Source organism: Rhamphochromis longiceps, linkage group LG1 (assembly GCF_057381845.1).
Source record: "Rhamphochromis longiceps isolate RC_006_pf linkage group LG1, R_longiceps_female_GT1.1, whole genome shotgun sequence".
Classification (NCBI taxonomy): domain Eukaryota; kingdom Metazoa; phylum Chordata; class Actinopteri; order Cichliformes; family Cichlidae; genus Rhamphochromis; species Rhamphochromis longiceps.
In genome coordinates this window covers 27,164,542-27,192,412 of record NC_140557.1, presented here as the reverse complement: position 1 = coordinate 27,192,412, position 27,871 = coordinate 27,164,542, and the positions used below count along the sequence as shown (strand labels likewise).

Genomic DNA, 27,871 nt, shown 5'->3' with positions numbered 1-27,871 from the left:
AACAGCCAACATATTGTATCATAGAACCTTTTATTCCTGACAAATTTCATTATATAAAACAGGGGAACATATCGCTGCATGATTAGAACAAAGCTGATGTCATCCTCACATTTTATCTACAAATCAGTTAGAGGATGAGGCTATAAATTATATGAGAAGGTTTTAAGAAACACACAGAGTTAGTACTTGAGATGTATCCTTTATTACCTTTAATTCATTAATGTGACTGCTCTTTTTACTGGACTAAGATCACATTGGTCTAATTGAGGTCGTTTCAACATTAAAGCCCAAGTTATCACATAAAGACGTTTTGCAGATACAGGCTAAGGGGAAAAACACAGGAAAGGCTTGAAATTGAGTAAATGACAAGCACTCACTGATGTTGACAACTGCCAGTTACTGCCTGGGGTGTCACATGATCAGTTATGATGGACTCTGATATGAGTCACTTGGAGTTAAGGCTCTTAAAATGGGACACTGTGACCTTTCTCTTGGGTACAAGAGCGGTCTGGGAGAGAACAGCTGATGCAGCTGTTAGTGCTGCAGCACTTTTGCTATTTACAAAGCATCTTCAATGTTCATAACCTTTTCTGCCAGAAGCTCTGTTATTCACAGTCTTCATGATCTGGGTTGATGGGCTTAGCGTGCTTAAATCTACATCCAAATGACCTCTGCTATCAGCCTTTCCAATTGTTCTCACATTTTTTTTTTTATGTGGAATTAATGTTTTTGTCTTGAATATAAAGGCGTCACATATAAATGCATCATTCTGGATTGATAGATAGTGTCAAATTAATGCAACATATTACTGTCTTAGCACTAACTGTGTTAAAATGTAAAGTACCCCAAGATGACTGTTGTGAATTGGCTGGTAAAAATAAAAAAAAACATTACACACCACACACACCCACGACACATGTGTGTGAATCCCTTCCACGTCACTGAGTACGGTGTGTTACTAAACACATGTGACTGGTTCTGTGCACCCAGGCTTGTATTGTGTGAGTGTGTGTTCCTGCATGTGAGAACGAGAGTGAGAAAAGGGAGAGAGCTGCTTTATATCTGATACCTGTGTCACTTCCACTTGCCCTAAAATGGAAATTATATTGATATTTCATACTGTGGATGTAGATATATGTAAGATTACCCTGTGGGGACTTTGACTCTTCTTTGAATTAGGACTTGGAATAATCAAATACTATGAATTTTTATTCTTCTTAATCATGAAAAGGCTATGTGGAAATAGCAGAGCCAGAGTTGATTAAATGCAGCTGAGATTCATTGAATCTGGCTCAGAGCTCGAAGGAGTGTTTTAAATAGGAGTCCATTTAACAAAATGTTATGTTCTTAATGGGAAGGTAATAAGATGGTCTTTATCTTTTATTGAAAAAAGTGGAGTCGTTTTCGAGCATGATGATGTATGCTTTGAAAGAGAAATACTTTGAGCAAAGGCGGTAGAGAGAAGGACCAGAAATATCATGAAAGAGAGTGACTTTTGATCATGTGCTTTGTGCCTGATGTTTGTCAAGTTTAAAGCGGAGGTTACATTGAGCAGGGAGACGTTAAAGGAAGTGAAAAGGACCATAAGTTGCATTATCTAAACAAGTATTCTTTTAGGAAGGTTTAGCTAAAAAAGCTAAATAAAGACATTGATTTAAAGAGTTAATTAGCCCATAAATATTACTGCCGTAACCTGATGCATTTTAGTGCCGCTGCATTACAATAAAATGTGCAAAGAGCTTAGATGCAGTTTCTTCCCCAGGGCTAATATACTAGAATCACTTTAATTGGGAGGTATTAGGTTAATTATCACACTGAGATAATTTGTGATGCTGCCAAAGTAATAGAGAAGTTAATTAAATGCATCTCGCAATTTGGACATGTCAAAGAATCCAGTGCGGTTTTGTTACCTTGTCAGGTTCAGTATCATTTGAATAGAACAAGAATGTACCGTCTTATTATTTATATTTGTGCTTAAAAAATTATATGACATGTCTCAAGTTGAGTATGAATGTTATACTCATTTGCTGAATGAATTTTTTGAGGTCTACATAATTTAATGTTCAAAAAATTGCTCATTTTTAACACTTTAGGGGTTTTTTTTTTCACTTTCTAGACTGCTGTTTTGTTGCATTGTGTTTAAAGTCTGTTGTGATTGGTCAGCTGACTCAGTGGAAACAAGGCACTGGTTGTCTCCCTAAAGTGTGTCACTATTGGCCCAGCTCTTTAGTATCTCCCAGAAACAAGGAAAGACTGTAGAAGCTGCTGCTTCACATAATGTGGAATAGTTTCATGCAGTGGTACTGCCAGCATCACACTTTCATGCAGTGCTTTAATGCAGTGCCATTGCCATTTCCTAAATGGTTTGCACTGTGACCATTTATTCCTTGCAGCTGAGGCGTAGGCGAGAGCTACTGTACCGAGACTGGTCTCCACCAATACTGGTGAACCTGCTTTCATTGCTGCAACTGCTGTGGTAGCTTATGCTTTGTGCAGCATACTGTGCTTCCACCTGGAGTGTAATGTGCTATGTACTGCAATTATTTAAATACTGTGATTTTGTCCTCCTCACATGATTTATAAAGGCGGGTTTTTAAAACAATGTCAGTTTTAAATCCTTCTTCATGTTTTCCTCACTGAATTTAAAAGTTTGACTTTTTTCTTTGTCACTCACATAAAAATAAATCATCATTCACAAAAAGAGAAAAAAGAAATGTGAAGCAACAAAGCTTGTGTCATTTCATGGATAACTTCTAATGCCAGAAGAACTGGATATGGCAGTATAACACATCAGCCTGCTCTTATTAAAGTCTAATTATACTCCTTTTGCATGTGTATATTCCTACTTAAGTAGAAGATGTCCAGCATTGTGGTGTATTGACAGCCCCACTGGCTGAGATGATGTTATGTGCAGGTTAATCTAGCAGGTCTTGTTGTAGTGGCACGAGATGAAGGGGAGGATTTAGACGTGCCCTCTTGTGTGTGCTAATTAACTGGTACAGATTGTTCCCCTCACCCCACTGCATCTACACACCAAACAGTCTACGCCAGCCCCTCCGCCTCTTGCAACCATACAAAATCTTGTGTTCTTTACAAACTCTTGACATTCATTGTTGGATATTCAGGCAGCTTCACCTTCTAATGAATTTCCCTGGAGCCGAGAGGTCAAGTCCTTAAATAAACACAATTAGATGTGTCAAAGGCCTTGACGCAAGCTAATGTTATACCATTTACTCCTAATTACTCTTTCAACTTGTCTAAACAGAGTGCCTGTGAACACTTTTTATGGTGACAAACCTACTTTTGACCTATCATCCAAAACACCATTCGTCACTGCATTAACTTTTAATACAACTTTGAATACATATCAATGCTTTTTTTCTTTGCATTTATATATTTTTCCATTTATAATTTATGGCCAGAATAACTTTATACTATTGAATTGCACACATTTCAAGCATCATCCAGAGCGTATATATTATAGCCATAATGCCCCAGCAATGCTGTGAATACACATTATTGTGTGTTACTACCAAACATATGTTTTATAGGAGAGTATGAATAATTTTCTTTGTCCTTTATGCTTTAGAGAACACCTGTAGGCAGGCTGAGGAGGAGGATATATACGGTATGTGTAAAGTGTCTTTTGAACAGACAAGTTTTTGCTCTTGATGAGTAACTCTGCTGTCCTGACTTGAGTGGGAAGTTCATTTCACTGGAGAGGCAAGAGAGGGAAGAATCAAGGCCAGGTGATGAAGTAATGACAAGGTTACCCGCACGAATGAAGAACCATTGGTGGAGTAAGAACGCACAGCTTAAGGGCTTTTGTGGGTTGTTCTTTTCATTATTAAATTAATGTGTAGGATTCGGGAGCATGCACAGATATTTTGCAAAAACAGCACGCCTGCATCTGCAATTATCTGCCACTGCGCTGTTGTTAAAGAGTATTCCTTTGGAAAGATTCATCTCTGTCATTCTGTCTTTATCTCCCCCTCCTCTACCATGTCTATCTGTGAAAGATGAAGTCTTTAAGACCCACACTAATCCTGTCATTATGCTGTCGTCTTCACTGGCATATCTTTTCACTTTCTTGGTTATCCTGTGGACTTAAGCAATTATTGCGCTGCAATTGAAACATCAAGTAATTAATTCATTTTGTATGTTGAGCATACTTGGGTTGATGTCACACTTCGAGTGTGAGACGAGTGTGTTTATGGGTCAGCTGTTGAGAAGGGTAAGAATAGCAGTCAGGATTTTATGCATCTCTTGGCACATGGGACACCCACCCAAGGCCATGAAGTATATAACATGCAGAGTAATGTCATTTAGACCTTGGCAAGCTTCTTGTGTCCCACTCAGGGGACTATCTCGCCTCCACAGTGCTATCTCTCTCATCCTCTCTATTCCCTCTATGTTTCCCCTGCCTCTTCTTTTCATCTGCTCCATTGCTGCATGCCACATTGTTGAATTCTCTTTCTTCAGTCTGTTCCTATTCTCCATTTCCTTCTCTCTCTTGCTTCTCATCACTCTTCTTGGCCTCCCTCCTTTCATCTTAATTGTCTAGCCCTCTCTCTGTACATCTTCTGCCTCCTGGTGCATGCTGTCATCTGCGACCAGCGTGGCACAGAGCGCCGCAACGCACTGCGGTGCCATGATCCAGAAACCCCACATTAACACTGGGATTTCACCCAGAGATTATTTAAGTGTGGCATGCCTGCCAGGCAGGGTTCTTCTCTGTAATCTCTACAGCCCCATGAATAGAGTAGGACTGGGAAAGAGGGGATTTGGAGGAGTTTGAGGGCTGATTGGGTTCTAGAATGGGTACAGTATGGGCTTTTAGGCATTCTCAATATTTCAGTTCCATATGGAGTTGGATTTAGGAGGTGGGGTGATAGCTCAATGTGTCACAGAGAAACTGAGGTTAAATCCCTGGCAATATGATCCTCTTCTTCTCAGTTAGCTATGTATCCTTCTGAGGTTTGCAAAGTAATTTAATTTGAGGTAATTGTAGCGAGGATCCATAATTAAAAGGATTAAAATGCATGCCATTTATAGATGGGCTAAAGGAAATGAAATGATGAGGCCGCTGGCACCATTTCTGCTAATGCCCCATACATGTCTTTCCTTTTCATATCCACTCCTTTGTCAGGGAATTCAGATTTGCATTATTTAATGTGTCACAGGATTCAAATGTAGGATAAAAATAACAACTGCAGACGTTCACAGCGATGACACCACATGTCTGGCTGTTATTACTATCTTGTGCACATTTCATTTCACTTATTTTATTTTTTATCATACTAGTCTACTGTTTGAATTATGTCCCAGGAAATGTGTTTCTCTGTGTCTATTTGTGATGACAGAGCGTGTCCTCGACTCAACGTGGTCACCCTCTCACAGCGGCAAAGGTCTTTGACCCCATCAGAGAGTCAGAGCGCCTGCTGATTTTTTGACATTGAGAGGGGAACAGACAAAGCTACTCATCAAATGTCCAATGACTGAGAGAACTGTAGGAGGAATGGTTTTTGATACAATGCCATTTACAATTTACTACCTATTCTTTGCCTCAACAACAGCTTGAAAAGGGTTTGTGTTGCCGCTTATTATTATTTAAATATTAGTTTTCTCAGCATATCCTTTGTGAACATTTCTGTGAGGCAAACATTAAAAGATCTGTTTTTGTTTTTTGCTATTTCAAAAATGGAGAGGCTGGACTCAAATAAATACTGCAAAGCAACCTATGAGGATGTACACTGCATAAGCACAGAAATGTCAACAATAAGGCAACTTACCACCATATTAGTTTAATTGTCAACAACAAAAACAAACAAAGTGTTATTGCTAGAGAAGATTATGGAGTGGAATTTCTTTACAGTAGCACATTTTTCATATTTTGTATACTTTATGGTGTGAAACATCTGCATTTGTAATACCTACTTTATATTATCTATTTAACTCTCCATTTGTTTGTTTATTCTTTTCAGCTGTTAAGGTGAGCTGAAAACTTCTGCACTAAAATAGAATTTGAAGGTTTTTTTTTAAAACCAACAGATATGTTTGATAATTGTAGGCATAGAGTTGTCTATAAAAACAATATTACATTTGTATTTTCATCTACCTTGTAGTTTTATGTTTCTGTGGCATACGGGACTGAGACATGTGTTCCAAACACACCTGAGTGGTGTATTACTTTGCTTTCATCCTCATGCCTCATGTTATGCAGCTCCATGCTGGAAAGAGCTATTACAATAGGAGTAGCAAGGGAGAGTCATGGTGGTAGGCACAGATGTAAGGATTTAGGAGTACCTCAATGCCTAGCATTTACACAGGCAGCATGACAAAGGTATTCTCTTAACAACAGTCCTTTAGAGAGCCAATGAGGGAACATAATCCTTAAGATTAGTTTGATTGATTTGTTTCTTCCAACAGGATTCAAAATAGCAAGGTTGTTATAATCGTTCTCCTCTATCGAAACAAGTGAGGTGGAAAAGAAGCGTACACTGACAGCATAATGATATCTGCTCGACTGTTGATTTTATGAGTACCTTTTTCAAAACTGAAATGGTAGAATTTTTTTAAAAAGCCTTACATTTCAAAAAGAGCCCTAATTTCCACATTTACAATTATAGTCAAATTTGTCAGTGTCAGAAATGAATGCCGAATGCCTCTTTTCAGTAAAGTTGAACGTCAAAGTGTGTTGGAAAAAAAACAAAAACAAATCTACACTTAACAGGTCAACTGAGTATTATCACCAAAGCACATTTGAAGTAGCAAAAGATGCAAGATGTGTAAAATTAGTGAAGGAAAAGAAAAAACATTTTGATGAGTGGGAGTTATAATGACTATTTCATATTTTACTTATTCCAGATGGTTGCATTTCATCTAAACAGTGACTACAACCCACCATATCTATTTCTTGTGATAAACAGAGAAAATCATACCAGATTGCTTGTGCTGGTTAAAAGCGAAGCATTGTCATTTGTCCAAATATCATTTAAAAGGTTAACTTCATGCAATTGCACATTTTCAATCCCTACTAACCGGCACTTCTGAAATCTACATCTTTGAGCTCTACTGCTTCTTTTTTTCACTTATTAATATTTATGTAACATGAAAAATAATATTTTTCCATCCTTATATGCTCTGTTGCTCTGAAAGCTGAGTGATTTGTTAAGGGAAGAGGGATATGGCTGCAGAGGATGTGGGTAACAGTTTAAATGTCCTTGACAAGTGCACAGTTTGCAAAGGAGCAAATTTAATTTCCATGGTTTGAATTTTCAAAGGTATCACCTGCTGTAATTGCTTGACTGGGGGATCCATAAATCATTGTTCAGTAAGGTCATCTTGTAATTTCTTCCCTAATGCTGGCATTTATTTTCTTAGCATCCTCTCTTTCTTCTGATTTAATCTAGCTAGGTCATTTGAGAGATTAATTGCTGCCATCTTCAAAAACAACAAATTAGTTTCACACATGTTCTGACATTAAGACTGAGTAACCCCACGTAACAACATCTAGCCTGTCACAAAAATTCCCGACCACATTGGTGCTCGGTGTCATGTGAGTTTGCCACTGTTACAAAGTAATCACAATAAAGTGGTTTTTCCTCTTCATCTGAGAAAATGTAGATTTGACTTCTATAGAACTGGTGGGCTAAATTAATAATATACCACCTTCACATAGTTGTATGTTCTCCTTTTGCTTTTGACATGAATGTCATTAAAGGTCAGAAACGATGTAAATTAAATCAATGTTTTTGATTATCCCACTTCATCATTAGTTCTGATTAATTTCTCTCTTCAAAAAGATGAAAATGGGAAGCTGATCTCCTACTATTTCTAGTTCGATAATCACACTTTCATCTTCAGCCGTAAATTAGACTTCCCTTTTATCTTTCAAGTAGTGAGGTAAAATACATCAGCCCATCAACAAGTCATATTTTCAAACTCTTAATAATTGGAAAGACTGAATTTAGCCTGGAACCAAAAGAGATGTAAAGGTTCTTATTCCATTAAGACAGCTTTGTTCATCATGCAGTCTTATTAAAGTTAACATATAGTGTGTTTTTAAAGTGTGAGAATAACTGCAAAAACACTTTCTTCTCAACCATCGTGACATATAGTTGTTACAATCTGACAATGAAGGATTAAGTCCTGGGACTAGGAAGTGTTGTTTTGAAACTTTTGATATAACTAAGTAGGTCGCTGTTACCTCCTGCTTACTTAGATCTTTTACCTTCTTAATTTGTTTGTGCTTTCAGCTACAAAATGTCTGTTACACATAAGAGGTATGGCATTAGTGATATAGAATATATACAGTACTTTTTAAACAAATTTCTTTGGAGAAGTTTAAACAGTCTCTCAAACTAAATATATGCTATATTTTTACCAGTGCATCTTTTTGTCTGTAAGAATATATATAGCAATCATACGTGGGCCATATTGTAGATCCGGTCCCTCTCACAGATGGAGATTGGAAGAGACTTCTGGGTTGCACAGACCTCCTGCAAAGATGTGATGGACACTTAATTACTTGGCTGACAGAAGTTATTCGCCACCTGCACCCAACAGGGGTTTCTGCCAGGCCCTGACCTCCACTTCCTCCCAGTGCACCCACCAGCTCACAGAGCAGATTTCTGCATATGGCTATCAGTCACATTCCATGTTATTATTATCAGGTTTTATTTCATTTTTAGTCTTGCTTTGTCGCTTTGTGCAAACACATGCACTGAAATACAATACTCATTTTTCATTACTGCAATAAATCTGTAGGAAATCATCATTTACTGATGATTGTCATTAAATTTACGTTTATCAAATCAGTGGGGATTTTTGCATTTGTACAATATCTATCCCGAGTGTGAGAGACGTACATTAAAGAAAAGCTTTGACACAGATGACTGAAATACAAACTTTAAAAGTTTTATTTTGCAAACTTGCATCGCTTTGACTGTTTCTTATTTAGACTTTGCATTTTTAGTACATTTCTAATATTATTTTCTACTACTGAGGACACAGCTTCATGTGATCCAGTAGCTTTAAATATATAACTGCCAATTTTTGTTAACACCTTAACACCACTGTAGCCGAGGCAGACGGTTCTCACAGTTGAGGAGGAGGTGCTAACTTTTTTGTCACTGCCAATTTAATGCCTGAACAACTTGCAAATTTTGACACATTTGCTTATTTAACAGGTAGAAATCATTGCGAACTACATGGTATGATGTAGCTACAAGCTTATGTTTAGATGTGAGGGACCAAAAACAAGTAGCAATACACTGTTAATGCCAAGAGTACAAATAGCATGCAGTTACTTTGAAGTAATCTGCATGAAATGAATAATCCATGCAGTATATAGGTGACCTTGGAAATAATAAAAAAAAGAGACAACCCTTCATTTTTTTACAAGCTGAAGTTTTATACAAAATCATAGATTATGGGCCACAAGTTTTCAAGCATACATTATTTCCATTTGATTCAGAACATTTTAATAGACACTATGGCACTGTCCTCTCCCTCAGGTAATTATGAATAAATGTATATGTAGGCAGAATGTTGTCTGAAATTACAGTTATTAACAGAGAGGAGATGTACCTCAATATTGCAATTACAGAGCTCTCCTGGGATTAACAAAATTCTGTTTTATTATCAAATTCCTTCAGGCTCCAGGTACTGATCAACACAGAGAATTACATGTCTTTCTGTCATTACAGTCTATGCCTCCCACCCACCCCCATCCATTTTCATTTTTTGTGCTACCCACTTGCTGTATCTCTGCAAATGAGCATTCACTGGACCTACTGTGCCCTTCAGTAGCTTGTTACATACTTTAATGGAATTGACATGCAAACCTGCGCTTTATATCACGGGATGAAGCTATAAGTTATGAAGAGTTGCCAAAAAATTTACCCAGTTTTAGAGACTTAAGAAAAGAAGTGTGTGTGTGTGTGTGTGTGTGTGTGTGTGTGTGTGTGTGTGTGTGTGTGTGTGTGTGTGTGTGTGTGTGTGTGTGTGTGTGTGTGTGTGAATTAATGATTAATTAACGAAACATAATTATGGCTTTACAACACATTGTAAAATATATGATGAAAGGCAATGAATGTTATTGAGGTACAAGTTTTGTGGGGAGCCATGAAAGAAAATTGCAATATAACCTAATGCATGCACTGCAGTAAACCACAGAGTTCAACCCAGTCTCCTACAAATTATATTATATGCATCTGATTTTCAAGGGTTATTTGATTATATTTTTTACAAGCAACATTTCATGCCTTTACAAAAGTACTGTGCCAACTTAAGCAAAGAGCAAAGTAAGACTGAAAATTGTAGAAATGGATGGAAATACAGTGTTTTACTAAAAAAAGAGGCTTATTAGTTATACTGCAATACCATACTATGGCATTATTTGGTCTGTGATATTAGCATGTTGCTTGGTAACATGATGCTGCTACAGATACTCCCCTACACAAGGGTTCACCAAAGGCGATTTGTGTCTTCTCCAGCTGGAATTAAACCAGTAACCTTTTGCCTGACAAGCAAATGTGTTAACCAGGACACCAATGGAAGACAGACATTTTGAGTTTTGAATATATATAGAGCGAGTTTTGACATCTGACATTTTTGAATATAAGTTTATCTAATATTATTAAACAGAATAAAATCTTTGACATATGTTAATCAAATGTATTGCAATTCTAAATACCTTAGCTAGTATAGAAGAATCAGTTTTAAACACAACTCTCAGCAGAGAGAGGAGAGCTGTGAATTAGGTGAATAATCTGTAAATTGTACCTCCCAACTTTGAAGTTTATTCTTATTCTAATGGCTGCTTCAATTCGTAATAATATACTTGCTGAATATTGTTTCAGTAGCATATAATCACTACCATACAATTTGAGATGCTGATTACCAGTAGTTTACACTGTTACACACCACTAAACCAATTTTTTTTGCTCACATGAAATGTAATACATAGCGATTGTGCTGCCAGTGACAATTTGTTTTCTTCTTATCCCTTCAAGATTAAAATCAATACTCACTACATAAAACAAAGATCCACATCACAAACAAAAACATAAAGACACGCTGCATTATGGCACGCCGTGAAGCAACTGAACTGAACCGCTGAGCTACACTGAAGCAGTCATTATTTTCTTTCATTTAGATTTTACTTTCTAATGTCTTCTTTAATACAGGAAAGAGAATTAGGGCTTTGGTGCACTATTACTTTTTTATGGGGTCAACTTGATCATTATCTGTATGTTACATTACTTACATCATTAAAAGCACAGCAAGCCCACACTAATTAAAAGATTATGCTCTTGTTTTCAATTGGAAATCTATTCGTCATATGGCAACATAATAACCATCATCTGGGTGGGTTTTTTGTATGTGTGTTTGAGGACAGGATTGTAATATATTTATGTCCCTCAATAATTGATATTTGGACTGTCAGGGCACCAATTTGTCCAAGAGTTTTCCAGAAAATTGGCTTAATAAAATTTATTCTCCCCTGCCATAAAATTCGTTCACTAGACTGCAAGAGGCAACTGTGAAAACTGTATTTATCATCACATACTTTATTCGTTATTGTAATCAACTATAGTAATATAAAATATGAATAAATGCATTTGTGTCACTGTTGAGATACTCACTGTCTTAGATGAGAAATCATATTAAAAGGTCAGTGACTGAGTTTTATGTAGTAGAAGATTAAAGAAGGAGATGAAATCAGTTACATATGCCAATTGTTGTCATGGCGACTGAACACTTCCACAGGACCGTACCAAACTTTGTATTTACACTGCCTTGCACAATAACTTAATAAAGAAAGTGAATTACTAACAAGGAAGAATTTAAAGAATGAAAAGAAATTTAAAAACAAGTCTTTGTTCAATTAAATCATTATGGTACTGTGTATTTAGCTAATATAATTCTTAAATAAAATAAGAACAACAGTTGTTTAAACTTAAGAATAACAATACGAAAGGATTAGGGATTTTCTTATCTCAGTGCCCTACAAAGAATCATTTCAGTAGCACAGCTGACTTAATTTAACCATTCAGATTTGGGTGTTCAGACTCATAAACTGTAATTAATTAGGCCTACTGCTGAAAAATGACATTATTGTTCCAAAGCTAGAATGCTTCCAGCAAATTTGTCATTAGCAACCCTTTAACTATTCATTGCTCAATAAACATGAATAATGCGCTTTGTCTTTGGTGGGTTTTATTCTGGTATCGATGGGATTTCTTTTGGTACTTTTTTGGGGGTTATATGTGTTACTTATGTTAGAGATAGCAGTGCTGTCAAAAGTAAAAGAATTTTCTGTAAAAAAATTGTATAGTACAGTATAGTTTAGTAAGAAAGATATGCAGCGTTTGTCTTAAAACCCTATGCACTTCATAATATATATATAAAAAAAAACACATAATATAACACTTTCTGTAATTGTAAGTGTGCACAAGGTAACACATCAAGTCACACTAGGCATAACCAGAAATTAGTATCATATATTCTTTAAGGATTTTTTTGGCAGTTATGTAGGTTTACAGTATGTCATGTCATCAAAAAAAAAAAACCAGTAAAAATTATAGTAATACTTTAAAGAAAATGAATAAAAACTACAACAATAATATACTCTTAGGTTCTGGTAATAAAATTATACATTAGCAAAGAATTATAAAGTCCATCTCTCTGTTATACTTTCAGTTAGCTTTAGCTAGTTAGCCATTTTTTGCGTCCTCTGTCTTTTTCTGTTAATGTTAATGTATCTACAGCAGTGCTGTAAAGCGCAGCTTTGAAACAATCTGCATTTGAAATTATTCTTCTAAACGTTGTAGTACAAATGATTCTTACAACAAAAAGCGCTTGTTAGCCCTGAGTAACACATATTCTTTGGCTGTCTGTTGAGCAGTGGCCTGGGCCCCACCCACAGTGAAAGTTGACCTCAGAAGCAGTATGACAAGAAATACCAGCAAAAGCCAGGTCACAGTCATTTCCTGTTTGACAATGTAGCATTATATATGGTAAATGGTAAATGGCCTGCATTTGTATAGCGCTTTTCTAGTCCCTAAGGACCCCAAAGCGCTTCACACTACATTCAGTCATTCACCCATTCACACACACATTCACACACTGGCGATGGCAAGCTACATTGTAGCCACAGCTGCCCTGGGGCGCACTGACAGAGGCGAGGCTGCCGGACACTGGCGCCACCGGGCCCTCTGACCACCACCAGTAAGCAAACATGGGGTTAGTATCTTGCCCAAGGATATTTGGCATGCAGCCAGGAGGCAGCCTGGGATCGAACCACCGACCTTCTGATTAGTGGCTGACCTGCTCTGCCACCTGAGCTACAGCAATATATGCTGATCTTACAATTTTATCTTACCTAAAATTATATTTTACTGGCTGTATTTTGCAATTTTTTTATAGCTTTTTTTTAACTTATGTTGACTATGAAAATAATCATTTACAACTGACAACTTTAACCTTTTAAACCTTGGACTTCACCTTTGTCTACAAGGAACCGTGAACTTAATAAAACATTCTTCATGCCATCTCTCTTGTCCTAATCATCAGTTTCTAAATCTAAAATACACAATTTTTCCTCCTTTTTTTAATTTTCCATCTACATTAATGTTACTTTTGTTTAACCTTATGAAAGATAAATGTTTATTATTGCACTTATACCAACTAAATTTTTGTAAACATGTATGAACTCTGGAGGCAGCCGACAGGTATCGACAGGCCAAGCGGAATACAGCTCGGGCAGTGGCTGAAGCAAAAACTCGGGTGTGGGAGGAGTTCGGAGAGGCCATGGAAAAAGACTTTCGGACTGCCTCGAAGAGATTCTGGCAAACCGTCAGGCGTCTCAGGAGGGGAAAGCCCCTGGTGTTGATGAGGTCTGCCCCGAGTTCCTGAAGGCTCTGGACGTTGTAAGACTGTCCTGGTTGACACGCCTCTACAATGTTGCGTGGAGATCAGGGGCAGTACCTGTGGACTGGCAGACCGGGGTGGTGATCCCCATCTTTAAGAAGCGGGACCGGAGGGTGTGTTCCAACTACAGTGGGATCACACTCCTCAGCCTCCCTGGGAAAGTCTATGCCAGGGTGCTGGAAAGGAGAGTTCGTCCGCTAGTCGAACCTTGGATACAGGAGGAACAATGCGGTTTTCGTCCTGGTCGCGGAACACTGGACCAGCTCTTTATCCTCTCAAGGATATTGCATGGGAGTTTGCCCAACCAGTCTACATGTGTTTTGTGGACTTGGAGAAGGCCTTCGACTGTGTCCCTCGGAGTGTCCTGTGGGAGGTGTTGCGGGAGTATGGGGTGTCTGGCCCATTGCTACGGGCCATTCGATCCCTATACAACCATTGCAAGAGCTTGGTTTGCATTACCGGCAACAAGTCGGACTCGTTCCCGGTGGGTGATGGGCTCCGCCAGGGCTGCCCTTTGTCACCGGTTCTGTTCATAATTTTTATGGACTGGATTTCTAGGCGCAGCCAAGTGGCGGAGGGCTTTCGCTTTGGTGCCCTCAGAATCTCATCTCTGCTTTTTGCGGATGATGTGGTTCTGTTGGCTTCATCGGGTGAGGGCCTCCAGCTCGCACTGGAACGGTTCGCAGCCGAGTGTGAAGCAGCGGGAAAGAGGATCAGCACCTCCAAATCTGAGGCCATGGTTCTCAGCCGGAAAAGCGTGGAGTGCCCACTCCGGGTCGGGGATGAGTTCCTGCCCCAAGTGGAGGAGTTCAAGTATCTCGGGGTCTTGTTCGCGAGTGATGGGAGAAGGGAGCCGGAGATCGACAGACGGATTGGGGCTGCGGCTGCAGTGATGCAGACACGGTCCATCGTGGTGAAGAGGGAGCTGAGTGTAAAAGCGAAGCTCTCAATTTACTGGTCAATCTACGTCCCTCACCTATGGCCACAAGCTGTGGGTAGTGACCGAAAGAACGAGATTGCGGATACAAGCGACAGAAATGAGCTTCCTCCAGCTGGCCTCTGCCTTAGAGATAGGGTGAGAAGTTCGGCCATCCGGGAGGGGCTCATGTAGAGCCGCTGCTGCTCCACATCAAAAGGAGCCAGCTGAGGTGGTTCGGGCATTTGACAAGGATGCCTCCTGGGCGCCTCCTGGGTGAGGTGTTCCGGGCATATCCCACCGGGAGGAGGCCCCGGGGCAGACCCAGGACACGCTGGAGAGATTATATCTCTCGGCTGGCCTGGGAACGCCTTGGTGTTCCCCCGGATAAGCTGGAGGAGGTGGCTGGGGAGAGGGAGGTCTGGGCCTCTCTGCTTAGGCTGCTGCCCCCGCGACCCGGCCTCGGATAAAGCGGATGAAGATGGATGGATGGATGGATGGCTGCTTTTGACCACAAACTGAATCATCCTCTATTAACACTGCCAGTGATCAAAGTGTCTCAATATTCTGTGCCCTATTTGACAGCCAAGGCTCGCGTGTCTGAATATTCCCACATAAACAACCTGGCTGATCCCTTCAACACAGTCAGCGTGTCCTCATTGAATATCATTTCACCTGTTAAGACTATGTCATACTTTTATTTAAGAATTTTGATAAACTGATAAATCCATCCCCATCTTTCACTTTTGCTCATCATGAAATGTTTTTTTCTTTCCTTTTTTAAATCCTATTTTACTGATAAAATGAAGTCACTTAGTATTTGATTACACCCAACTTACTACTGTGTCTTTGATTACAAGTGTACTGTTCAAACCAGTTTTATTTGATTACTTTGTCTGTACTTTTAGAAGTGCTGTCACACATGAGAGTGCTTTCCTTTGATATATACTGCCTTCTTTTTACTTGAAGTAATATATACTATTGAGCTCAGTCTTCTTGGTATTTTTAATATTTCCTTGTTAAGTAGTTTGTTCCCGAAGACTTGGGCTAGATCCCTCTTTCCTTTAAAATCATAGGCCAGTTTCTAAGTGACCTTTTTATCTCAAAATGCTGATGTCTCCTTTTTATGCTGATGACACAAAGATATATTTGCCCATTAAATGATCCTATCCAGATATGCTGAGATTGATTAATAATGGTGTGAAATCCTAAATTGGATGTCAAGCAATTTTCTCCAACTGAACTCAAAACTTAAATTACTGTCATCGAGTCTTAACTCTTGAACATTTATGTCATCTGAGCATGAAAAAGTGAGTGAAGTGAATAAATTAACCTCATAGTTACATTACACAAGTAACTATGTAATGTGTCATGCAAAGAATCTGCATGCAACATTACAACAGAAGTCTAAAAATATTTTGAATTTTCCAGTGTAGAAAAGAGTCGCTTTCTGCAGTGTAATGTAGAGATCCTTCCTAAATTCTTTCTTTAACTTGCACTATAGTTGTATTTGGTCCCAAACCTAGTACTCATCCTTACCCTGGGTCATAGTGCGATGTACAGTCTAACAGTGACAAAAGTGCAGATGCTGAGGTGTTTTGGATCTCACTATAAATAGGATGCAAGGTGTTTTCTACAGTGAAATTTAGTTCAGTCCTCATCATCCCTTTTTACTGTTGCCTCCAGGCCAAACAGCGGTTTTTCACCAGTTTATTAATTCCTTGTCGGTACCTTTTCTTCTTCGTCGTCACAAAGAACAGTGTTGCTTCCCCGAGCTGATACTGTGCATATGGTCTGCTGCATGCACTTAAGAGTCAGAGCTCAACAACAACAGTCTAATCTGCCCTTCTTCTCCCCAACTCTCTATGTTATCAGCACAGCACAGTTTGTTTTTAATATGGAAATCTCACCACGTCTTCAAATGCAGCTTCAGCATATTTTCACTGTGCTTACTCACATTCTCAGTTACTTATTCCTCTAGGAATATATTTATTTCCAAAAAATCAGTAGAGGCAAGTTTGTCAGTTGTCTATATCTGGTGCCGGTGTTGCTCTGGGAGTTGATGTTTGCTGTGGATATGTATAGTATTAAGGCAAATATAGGAAGACATGAAAATGCATTTTGGTTCCATTCAAAAATCAAATATTTGATCTTTTGGAAATCTTGAATGGAGACTCTGGTCTCAGAAGGTCATTTGTCTTTCAGCCATTCGATCATCCTTTTTTGCTTATCCAATTTAGGGTTGCGATGTGCCTCGCAGAGCTGTCATAGGGTGAGACACACAGGGCAGACAACCATTTACAATCACAATCACCAATTAACCACGTCTTCAGACTGTGGGAGGAGACACAGGGGAGAACATGCAAACTTCACACAGAAAGATCCCGGCTAGTTGGTGGAGTCGAACTCAGGGCCTTCTTGCTGTAAGGCAACAGCGCTAACCGCACCACCGTGCTGCCCCCAAATGTATTTCAGATTTTGAGGAAATTTATTTTGCTTTCCCACACTGCCAAAGCTCTTCATGTTTCTACAATCCAATTCTCTTCTCACAAGTGCTGCACTGTGAAAAGCAGTTTCAGCTAAGAGTGGTTGTAGGTGGCACGACCCAGAAATTTGTGGTGTACAGTAGATGGACAAAAAAAGCTCAACATCTGTATTGTCCCTGTGCTATTATTCCAGTAACTTTAAACTTGTTTTCCAAGTGTGAGAGCCCAGATGATTTTAATAGTATCTGTTGTATCACTTTTAGAGAGTCATGTAGAAAATGTAAGAGCAAAAAGAGGAATAACAAATATGGTATGTGATTACAGAATTAGTTATTGTAAGGCTTAGCAGTTAAAGCAGAATGCTGGAAAGTCGAAAGAAGCTGAAATAACTTTTTCTAAGATAACTCTTTTTCACTAAGGCTTAGTAGCTCCAGATTTAAACCTTTATATCATGCCAAGGAGTTTAATTGAGTTTTTAACAGAGGTGAATAATGAAAATGCTCACCAAATGCTCTCACGTGTTGATTTGTTGAAGGAAACTTGTAATTTGTAATTTATGTTACTTGGTAATGCGAGCTATCAGACCACATGCTGTTTTAAAGCACTCTAGGCCATTTAAGCAACAAGCCATGCTACTGTAGAATTACCACTTTAGTGTGCTTCCAAATCATCATTAATCTTACTAATCAGGCAAACCGTAGTCCAGGGCACATGTTGGAAGAATGAACAGGAGCAAATAGGAGGTTAAGAGACTTATTCTTTGAAAAGTGAAAAGGAGGGAAAATGCTAATTACATTTCTCGAGGTTCTTTTCCAAGAAACACACAAAGTTCAGTTTCACACACTTCTTCACACACCATACTGTACAGCTGACATTAAAAAAGTCTGGTCGAGAGAGAGAGAGTAGCTTTAACTGAAAATTTGAATTACAAATTGATCTGAGAATAGCTTTAAGTGAGGTCTAAGATAATAATATTTACCACTGATCATGGAAAATTATGTAAATGATAGTCATTTTTTGACAGGCTTTGTGTTTTTTTTTCTTACAATTGCTCACCTTCACTTCCCTTTTATTTTTCTTCGCTCCCCTTCAATTTTTTTATCTGACCACCCTTCACTTCCATTCTCAAACTTTGTCTTTTTTTTCTATTTTGACTCCATCCTGCGCTTCATCTCCTCTCATGAGAAGCTTCTTGCTGGCCTCAAAGGGAGCACTAGAAAGGATCCATCAGCCAGACTGGTATTCTCAGGAGAATGCATCCAGTGTTTTGCTCTGTTCTGCTCCACTCACTATTATATCTATCCAACCCTAGATAGCCTTTACTGTAGATCACAGGGCCTGTTTTCAAATTTGCTGCATAGCAGTATGAAGCTGTGATTCTATGCCTCGTTGGTTACCAACCACTATAAGACTCACACATTTCCCCAGGCTATTTACAATATATATATATATATACACTTTTACTACAAGACGGACCTTTATGTATTGGTTATGTTTATAACATTGTGTGCCATTACATGCCTTAGTGTGCACAGTGATGGAAAGGTGGCACGCGTATATATCCTTAGTAGTAGAAGATAAAAGGGTCACAAAGAAAAAACTTACACCAGAAGCATACAGAATAAATCTCTCTGACATATCTTGAGGGTTTTTGAGTGGTAGTGGAAAAACAGCACTATGGAACTTTTAGCCTCCGTGCTGGACTAAAACAAAGCCTCATTCATCCCTAAATAACAACATCTGGGCATGCTTAACAGCATGGATAAATAAACAAGCCCTGTGGACACTAAATCCCCCACACTCAATCACTCTCATTCCCTCTCCACCCGTTCCCCCTTGCCATTCTCAAGGCTGTGAGTTGTTGGTGTGGGACTGGCACATCAGCACTGATAGTGTGCATCCAATTAATTAGCCAAATGTTATCTCATTAGTAATAGCCAGAAGACTAAAACAAGACTCCCTTATAGTTGCAAACAACCTCTGGTCAAAAATAAGGATGATTCTCTCCTCCTCTGTAACCTCTGTGATCTTTTGATGCTGAGTGGGAGGAGAGAAAGAGAGGCATGTAAATACTTTTTTGGTCAAAGTGTCCATCGTTAAACAGCTATTTCTTGTACCTCACATTTATTCCACAGCTTCCGCAGAATTAAGCACACCAGCCCTTAGCACAGCCTAATGACATCGTATCAGGAGGCAATCTAATGGTTTCTTTGTCTTTAAGGTATCTGTCTTTGTGGACATCTGCAACATTTGCACAGCGCTGTAAGCAAAAGTCAGAACCATCTGACACAGTTCTGAATCCCTTGCATTCCTCAACACCTGTGCCACAATGTTATTTAAAGTACTCAGGGGCTCTGCACCAAACACAAGCCACCGGCTATTTGCTTCTTTGTGCGTTTGTGTGCGTGTGTGTGTGTGTGCGTGTGTGTGTGTGCGTGTGTGTGTGCGTGTGTGTGTGTGTGTGTGTGTGTGCAAGCACAGGGAGGAATTTGACTTCCTGAGCACAGTAACCATGAGCAACACACTATGCAGAGATAAAGTAGAAATAAATAATGTGAAAGCAATTTTGTATGAATGAAAGGAACATTAATTTACATATACTCTATACTCCTTATTTATGCAGTAGAGCCATGTGCTTGTGAAATCAGCTGAATTAAAAAGCTTAAAAAAGCTTAGGGTATTTTGGTTTTGTTTCCAAATGACACGTTTTGTCTGTATTTAAAAAAAAAAAACATGAACAAAAACGCAATAATGTTAGGCAGGAGATTCGGAAAACAATTCTGTTTTTCTATCTGTTTGTTCATAACATCAGTATATTAAAAGAACTTCTCTGTGACTTAGGAAAGCTATGTTTATATCAAAACTTTAGCTAAGGTACAAAAGAGACACTGAGGTGTATTTTCTCTACAATTACTTCGCAAGTCACAAAAGGAATTCATACTCGGTCTGTTGATGTTGTGACGTTATGGTTTGTTGGTGCTTTTCGTCCGTCCAGCGCTCTTCAGGATTCAGTAGGAGTAACAAGATGTTATTTGACATCCTCTGGAGTATTCCCATTCACCAGTGACAGGTTTTTTATTACACGTTTGGCATGTGCAGCCATGTTATTATGCAAGAATGTTTAAATAAATTACAATCCAAATAGGAAACTGGGTTTCATGAATTATATGGTCCATCACCAGTCCACTCCGAATTGTAATACATGACATGAGATGTAACTCTGAGAACAGAGTTGGGAAGTCAGAAGGTAATGAGGCAAAAAGGGAAGCTTTTCTTCGGAACAAGATAACCAGGAAAAGTTAGCAGCTAATAAGTGCTGGTAGTCAGTGTTATCCAGTTCGGTAATTGAGCCCAATCAACAGGTAAGATTAAAATAAAGAGCAATGAAAGGAAAAGAAATTATTTTAAAAAATGCATAATTAACTACGTGTGCATATTGATTATGGATAAGGAAACTGTGACTAGTCCAGCAAAAAAAAAGGACATGACAAAAATTATTAAAAAATATAAAGAAAAATAATAATGCTGGCTAAAATGAGGGTTTTGTTCTTAATAAATGGGTTTCACCCACTCTAAGAGGAGGCATTCTCTTGCAGTGTCAAAAAGTCTTCTCCAGGGCAACGTGGACTAATGGGATAAAATTCCTGCTCTTACAGTGTACTTTCAATTAAACAGACTCACATATTTCTGCACACTTAAGAACAGGGCTCCGTTCGCATGCGTGCATCAATGGGGAGCCAGTAAAGAAGGATTGCTGGTGTTTTGGTTTTGTTTGAAATTGGTCTGCTGAGTCTGAGTTTTAAATACTCTCCATTTCTTTCATTTTTGGAAGTGTGGAGTCGGGCTCCTGGAGAGTGATATACCACAGAACTTTTATTAAGCTGGTAATAGCGAAGTGATATCCTGGAGTTGTTGCACAGTTTAAATATGTTGCTTTACTAACAGTGCCTCAGATAAATGTTTTTTAAAAAAAAGACTAAAAACCTGAAGGGACAGTGTTCTGATAATCCTGTCATATGTTTTATTGGATTGATTTATTTTGCAATGTATGGTCATGTTACTGTATTTTCCATAGCATCTCTTGGGGTACAGTGGAGTGTGGACATTTCAATCTTTTATCCTTTATATTTAGGTATCCAATTTATTTTGACTTCCCTACTCATTTGCTTTCCCTGTATGGGAATTATAGGCTGGTATTATAAGACTCTTGTATATGAATAGATTTTGTAACCTATCAGCTCTATACCTCAAGTGGTCTTTTCAATCAGGCTTTGTCTCTGCATTTTCTCAAACAGCAGGTATACAGAGATTAACGGTGAAAATGGCTGATTCAAATTATCCTCTGCTGCCCACTGGGGCCACTGATTGTACCAATCTGCATGCAAATGGTCATGTTTATTACACCAGGGGAAAAGCAAAGCACAAAGTGTTCTTGATTAATGACTGGCTCTGCTTTGTTAAAAAAGGAATCAAAATTAAACAGGAAACATAGACATTGCAGTCATTTGATCCTGCTGTAATCAATACACAAAGTCCAAATTCATCATATGTATATAGTCTAATTTACAACCTTGTGTTATTACATTATTATTTCTCAAGTGTCCAGTGATTGCAAAGTTAGAAGAAATGCCATCAGAGACATAATGATTTTAATGTCGTCATTATTATCTTATTAAAAAAAGTAGATGCAAATGGGAGCCTTCTTTCTTGTTCATTTGTTCTCAACTGCACACCATGTACTGTATATGTACACGGCATTTTTCCTTCTTACCATCTCTCTTCCTTAAGAGTTCCCCAGATATCTACTCACTCATCTACAATTTCATTTGAGGAATTCATCTTGCCGTCTCCTGGGTACCATGTATTATTGCTCTCTGTGGTTCTTCATGCAACTATGATAATGTGTATCTTGGTTATACTCCTCATATGCCAATTATGGGTGCCTGTTATTGTGATGGACTCTACATTCACACAGAAGAGTGACTGACTCCTGCTTCTGCTTTCTTCACATCATTTTCCAGTATGTGCTGTAAAAGTCAGAAAGCAGTATTAAAGAAGCGAGGCTTAGTGGAGTATGAGAAAATGTTCCCATTTGGATCAGAAGACATGAATAATTATAGCAATAGGAAAAAATTGCTCTCCTCATGCAAAACAGTTTTATTTTTGCCCAAGATGAGCTTTATAAAAAGGTTTATAGGCCAAGCAGTGACTGTCAGAAACAAACAATATGTGAATCTCCAAATATAAAAAATGTAAATGTCAATTTGTATGCTGTGTTGCATAATCCAAGACAATCATGTTAGATTACAGTTAACTCAACATCAATTTTGAAAATATGAATTCGCAATTTGAACTACAGACTCAATATTTTATATGAAGTGGGTGTTTTATGTATCAAAATCCCTTAAAAGTCAGTGCTAAACATACACACAATTGCATTTTAGCATTAACATTTACTAATTATTGTATTGTTATTATATTGATCCATCTAGAAGTCTTTGACAGAGCTCACAAAAACAGTTTCAATATAAAAGTAGCTGCCCGATGTAGTGAGTTTGGTTCTTAGACATTTCCAGTGTTTTTCAAACTTAATCCCAGAAGTAAAGTACAGCAAGGTTGCTTTCAATGCAAAATGTTTAACTGACCTTGAAATGTTTACAGCTGAATTTTCTGATCACATTGGTACAGGATAAAGGTTATGCAGACCTTAAAGGTCAGCAGACTAAAACAGTTAGGTGATGATGTTATTCTAAGCCAAAAGTGTTTGTTATGGATTCTCAGTAGACCTTGCACACTGTAAACATTGCAGCAAGGCTTTGACCATTCACTGAATATTAAGTTAAACTTTAATTAGCAAAAACGTTTTACCACTCTATACCATTTTCTGGTATATCTTTGTAACATAACTAATCTGAAATTTTATATATGTAAATGAAGAAGGAGAAAAACCAGTTCATGCCCAGGTTTGCAAAAAACAAAAAGCAACCCCTTTTAGCTGATGCACCAGCCGATTAGCAGTTTGTGAAGCAAAGGGACAAATTAGGACAAATAGGTATAATTTTCTCTTTTAGGTAAAACAGAAAAAAACCCCATATGAATTAATTACCCACTAATGCTATACTATACAAACACAAACATGACTGCTTTGTTTTTCATTTTAAGAAAATAAAACTGATTCAAAGAAGGAGATTTATTCAAATGGGAGAATTCCATTACGTTTCATGCATTATGCATGTTTTCTATCAAATGAGATTTCAACAAATACCACCTGAAATATATACTGTTTGATGGTGATGTATGTTCAGCCAAGGAGTAGCCAGATGGTGGCAGAGAGCTGGCAAGGAAAGATGATTTGTTGTGATGCAAATTGTCCTTCAACTTTCTTCCCCCCACCTCCCGGTTTAGGTGAAGTGAGGTAGGCTAATTTCCAGAAAATCATTTATAGTGGAGACAGCAACATGATTTACAATAAGGAATTAGTGAACTTCTATGCCTTTGAATAGCTTATAACATAACCGTTGGCTGACGTGTTTAAAAACCTGTTTAGATTAACAAATAAATAATAAAGACTATTAGAAACAATTTTAAATCTGCCAGACGGTGGCTTTCCTAAGATCTATAGCACTACCATGTCTCCCAGTTCCCCAAAGCAAATCTCCTTCTCTGTTACATTCCTAGCTTGTTTTCTGAATCACTAAAGTATGCGAAGTTCCCCCTCTCATATTCTGGGCTATTCTGGAGTGGAGAACCTTACGTTCAGCGAGAACAGCAAAATATATAACAACTCTCTTTCTGGTTCTTCTGTTTTAGATGGCCCCCTTGGACCACGCGGTCTAGTGGAAGCTACAGAGATGTGTACACAGGAGTGCCTTGTCCTGGGACATTCAGACAACTGCTGGATGCCGCCAACACTGGGAACATACCAACAGCCCAAGTCACCTGTAACCAGCTTCGGGTCTCAGAGGGAGTGGGGTCCCAAGGACAAACTGCTCAATGGACATACTCTGAGCAGAACCTGGAAAAATGAGAGTGGGCGGTCAGAGCATTTTGGTGACAGAAAGCAGTTTGGAAGTGGGGAGGGACACTTCACCAGCAGTGGCATGGCTGATATTCCACTGGTGAGTCTCAAGTCCTGCCAGCCAGCCTCTTGCCCAGACAGCCCAAAGGACCAGCAGCTATAAGAGGGACTTTCCTTCTGTGCTGTTAGATGTCCTTACATCTGGACACAGTGAACAGGCGGAGCAATCATCGGAGCTCCTCCCCATTTTATTTTTTCTCTCTTATTTCTGTTCTTCGCGCTTAAGTTGATGCTTCTGCAGTGTAAGAGCCACATTTACTATGGTGGTCACAAAATAGTGCTTATGCTGTGTTACCATGGCTCTAGAGGAAACTGTGTGTGTGATCCTCTATGGATTTCTTTAACATTCAGCAAGGTTTTTTTGTTGAGTGTGAATTGGACAAGTGCCACGGGGACGTGCATAAATTAAAAGAAATTAGAAGAAAGGAAAAAAAAACTACCATGGCTGACCAATATATACAAATATTTGTGGTGTGGTTGTTATTGAGTTGTTCAGGACTATATTTAATCGACACAATCAAAGAAAATGGAATTACACTTCAGAAAGTGTTGTTCTAACACTGTTTGTGAACACTTGTTTATTCTGTCATTGTCTCTGTGTTTGTAAATAAGACTTATTAACCACTATCATGTATCTGTAATATCCAAAGTGAATAGGACAGTTTTTGGCCATTATCATTATAATGCCTTGTCATCAGAATTTGGGATTTTAGCTGGACTGAGCTCTATAATAAGGGAAAATGTACAACAACAAGACATTTATGTATTTCTTGGAAAAAATACTGTTGATTTAAGCAAATTTTCCATCTCGTAATATACCCAGTGTTGCCCATATTTCTTAATAATTTTCTTCAAGTAATGCAAAACCACAACCAAATCTTTTTTTCTATAAAAAACAAAAGAAAAACACAAACAAACAAAAAACAAAAAAGCAAAATGTTTTGTATGAAGGATGTCAGTGCTCAATATGTGCATTATAAAAATGAAAAGTTCTGAAAGCTCTCCATAAACCAGTTTTGAAGGTGTTCAGTACAAATTAAATAGCAATATATTTGTAAATGGCTAAATGTTTTATCTAATGTTGATCTTATTACTGTATAGATTTTATTCGAATTGTGATTTGACTGAGAAAAATCCCTCAGTAGTATCTGCAGTTTCCTGGCATATGTATATATCTGTATTATTTCCACACAAACTATTATTTTCCATACATAAGAAAACACAGGTTAAGATCACACTTTAATCACTGTGCCTTCATGATGTTTCTTCAAATACTGAATTGTGCTTATTTCAATGACAACATGTTGGGTACAAAGAATATTCTGTATGATAATCAAATGCCTTACGCATTGAATGTTTGCCAAATTTAGAGACATAATCACACACATGTTAAAGTACAAAATCAAGTAGATGATACTGAAGAAAAACACAAAGGCATGTGCAGATAATGGGTTAACCATGAGAGACCATTTTCTGTCATTCCACTGTCTGAAAAGGTTTGTTTTATTCCACAGCATGGAGGGCAAATTACACGATGGAAAAAGCATGCTAAAAGATATAGCTTTTAAAATTAACTTGATCATTTTTGTGTCATTTTACTTTGTTGGAATAGCGTTGATTTGTGCATTAAGGAGAGATTCAGTTTGTAAAGCACTTTCATATTTATGTCACAATATAATGAAGTTAAGTGGGATGGAGTGATTTGCTTATCGCAGTATGTTTGTCAGTTGTGAGGGTGTTTGACAACACAGATACTGAACAGTTAATCCTTGTTACTACTCTACAGATATACAGCTACTGCAATAAATGTTTTAAGTACGTGTATGCTTAATTTGTGTGCAGGATAATCGCCTCAGCAGCTATGTGTGTGCTGTAAATGTATTCCCACTTGGGTCATTTTTCCTTAATAATTTAGTGTAAAAAAAAGCAAGCCAGCCCCTTTATTTTGAGAGCACAGTGCATTCATGAGGTACAATTTAGTTTTTCCTAATTTTTTTTTATTTCTTTGAACACAGCGAGATTCTTCCTGTTATCAGGTCCCATTTTCTGCTTAAAATATTTTACCTTAAAAAGGTGTCAAAACAGCCTTGATACGACTGATTCTTGAGTAATAATCCCTCTGCCTGTTGCTTTAGTTTGCATGTTGTGTCCTTACCATACACATAATGCTTCCTTAAAGCATTAATGTCAGGGTCACTGTGCGTCAAATCCTGAGGGAAGCAATCTAGGAAGGTCAAATTTCTGGAAGTGAGTTGCCATGGAAATGAAGACGGCTTAAACATCCAAAGAACATGAAAAAAAAAAAAACTCCCAGTAGTTTCTTTCAGTAACTTTTCTTTGGTTTTCAGCTTCACTATGTTTAGTAACAGTAAAGAACAGGTCTCTTTCTGGATTTTTTTGTATCAAACCTGGTAAATTTTTTGCTGCATATCCTTGATGTGACTCTCCAGCTCCACCATATTCCAAAGGGTGCTCTATTAGATTGAGATCTAGTGACAGTGCACTCACTCACATGTTCAAGCAACCAGTTTGATTTGTGCTTGTTACATGGAGCCTTTTTCTGCTGGAAGCAGCCATCAGATGAGTGTATTGTGGTCCTGAAGGAATGGACATACACCATTACACCGCCAATTTTAATTTCAGCATGTCATCTTGAGCATCAGAATGGGGATGATAGTCAGTCACATGACGGCATGGCAGGTAGCTCATGTAGCTTTGACCAAAGACTACAAATAAACAATGGCTGAAACCACCATACTATCACCAATCAGTTAGTCAAGTCCTGCTGTGAAGACTTAAACTCAGCATTTGTTATTGCCACCTTGGTGTCTTAAAACTTGATGTGATGAGTGACGAATCAACTGAAGGACTCTTTTGTCTTTTTGACTCGCTGTCTTTTTTACGTGTTTTAATGCTTTATATCCTGCTCTAATCTGAACAACCCCCTAAGAATAGTCAATGAGCCTCTCTGGGTTTTTATCATCACTATTCATCAGCATGTTTTAAAGCTCAGTTTGTAAAACCTTGCGATGTAACTACAGCCCATTGCCTCACTGTTTGCAAGACAACAAATATTTGAACAGGTTAGAAAAGAATCACTCTGAGACTTACAAATCTTTGAATGGGTACATGGAGCTGAGGATCAGGAATTTTTCATAGAAAGTCATCCAAACCATGCAGCACTATATTAATGACTTACCTTGTGCTGGAGATTTCAGCATCTTTTTCCTGCCATGCGATTGCACTTGGATCTGCCCATCAGGGCCCTCACATGAACTTTTATTGAGGGGAAAAAAGTTAGCGTTTATCCTCCAGCTTCACTGTGCTAATGTGTTTATATTATCTGTAGCTTTGTAACTAGCCACATAACACACCATGGTCGTGTCCAAATTCATGGGCTGCATCCTCCTGAGGTCGCATTTGTAGGCCTCAGGAGGATGCAGCGACGCGTCA

The 27,871-nt window shown here is 38.3% G+C and overlaps 1 protein-coding gene across 1 annotated transcript in view; it reads left to right on the top strand.

The window, feature by feature from the left end:
* Positions 1-26,207, top strand: part of pcdh9 (protocadherin 9) — a 202,372-nt gene extending 176,165 nt beyond the window's left edge. Inside the window, exon 5 of the mRNA XM_085403661.1 lies at positions 24,151-26,207. Within this exon, the coding sequence (XP_085259787.1) occupies positions 24,151-24,521 (371 nt within the window). The 3' untranslated portion in view covers positions 24,522-26,207. The remainder of the gene's footprint in view (positions 1-24,150) is intronic.
* The last annotated feature ends 1,664 nt before the right edge of the window (positions 26,208-27,871 follow it).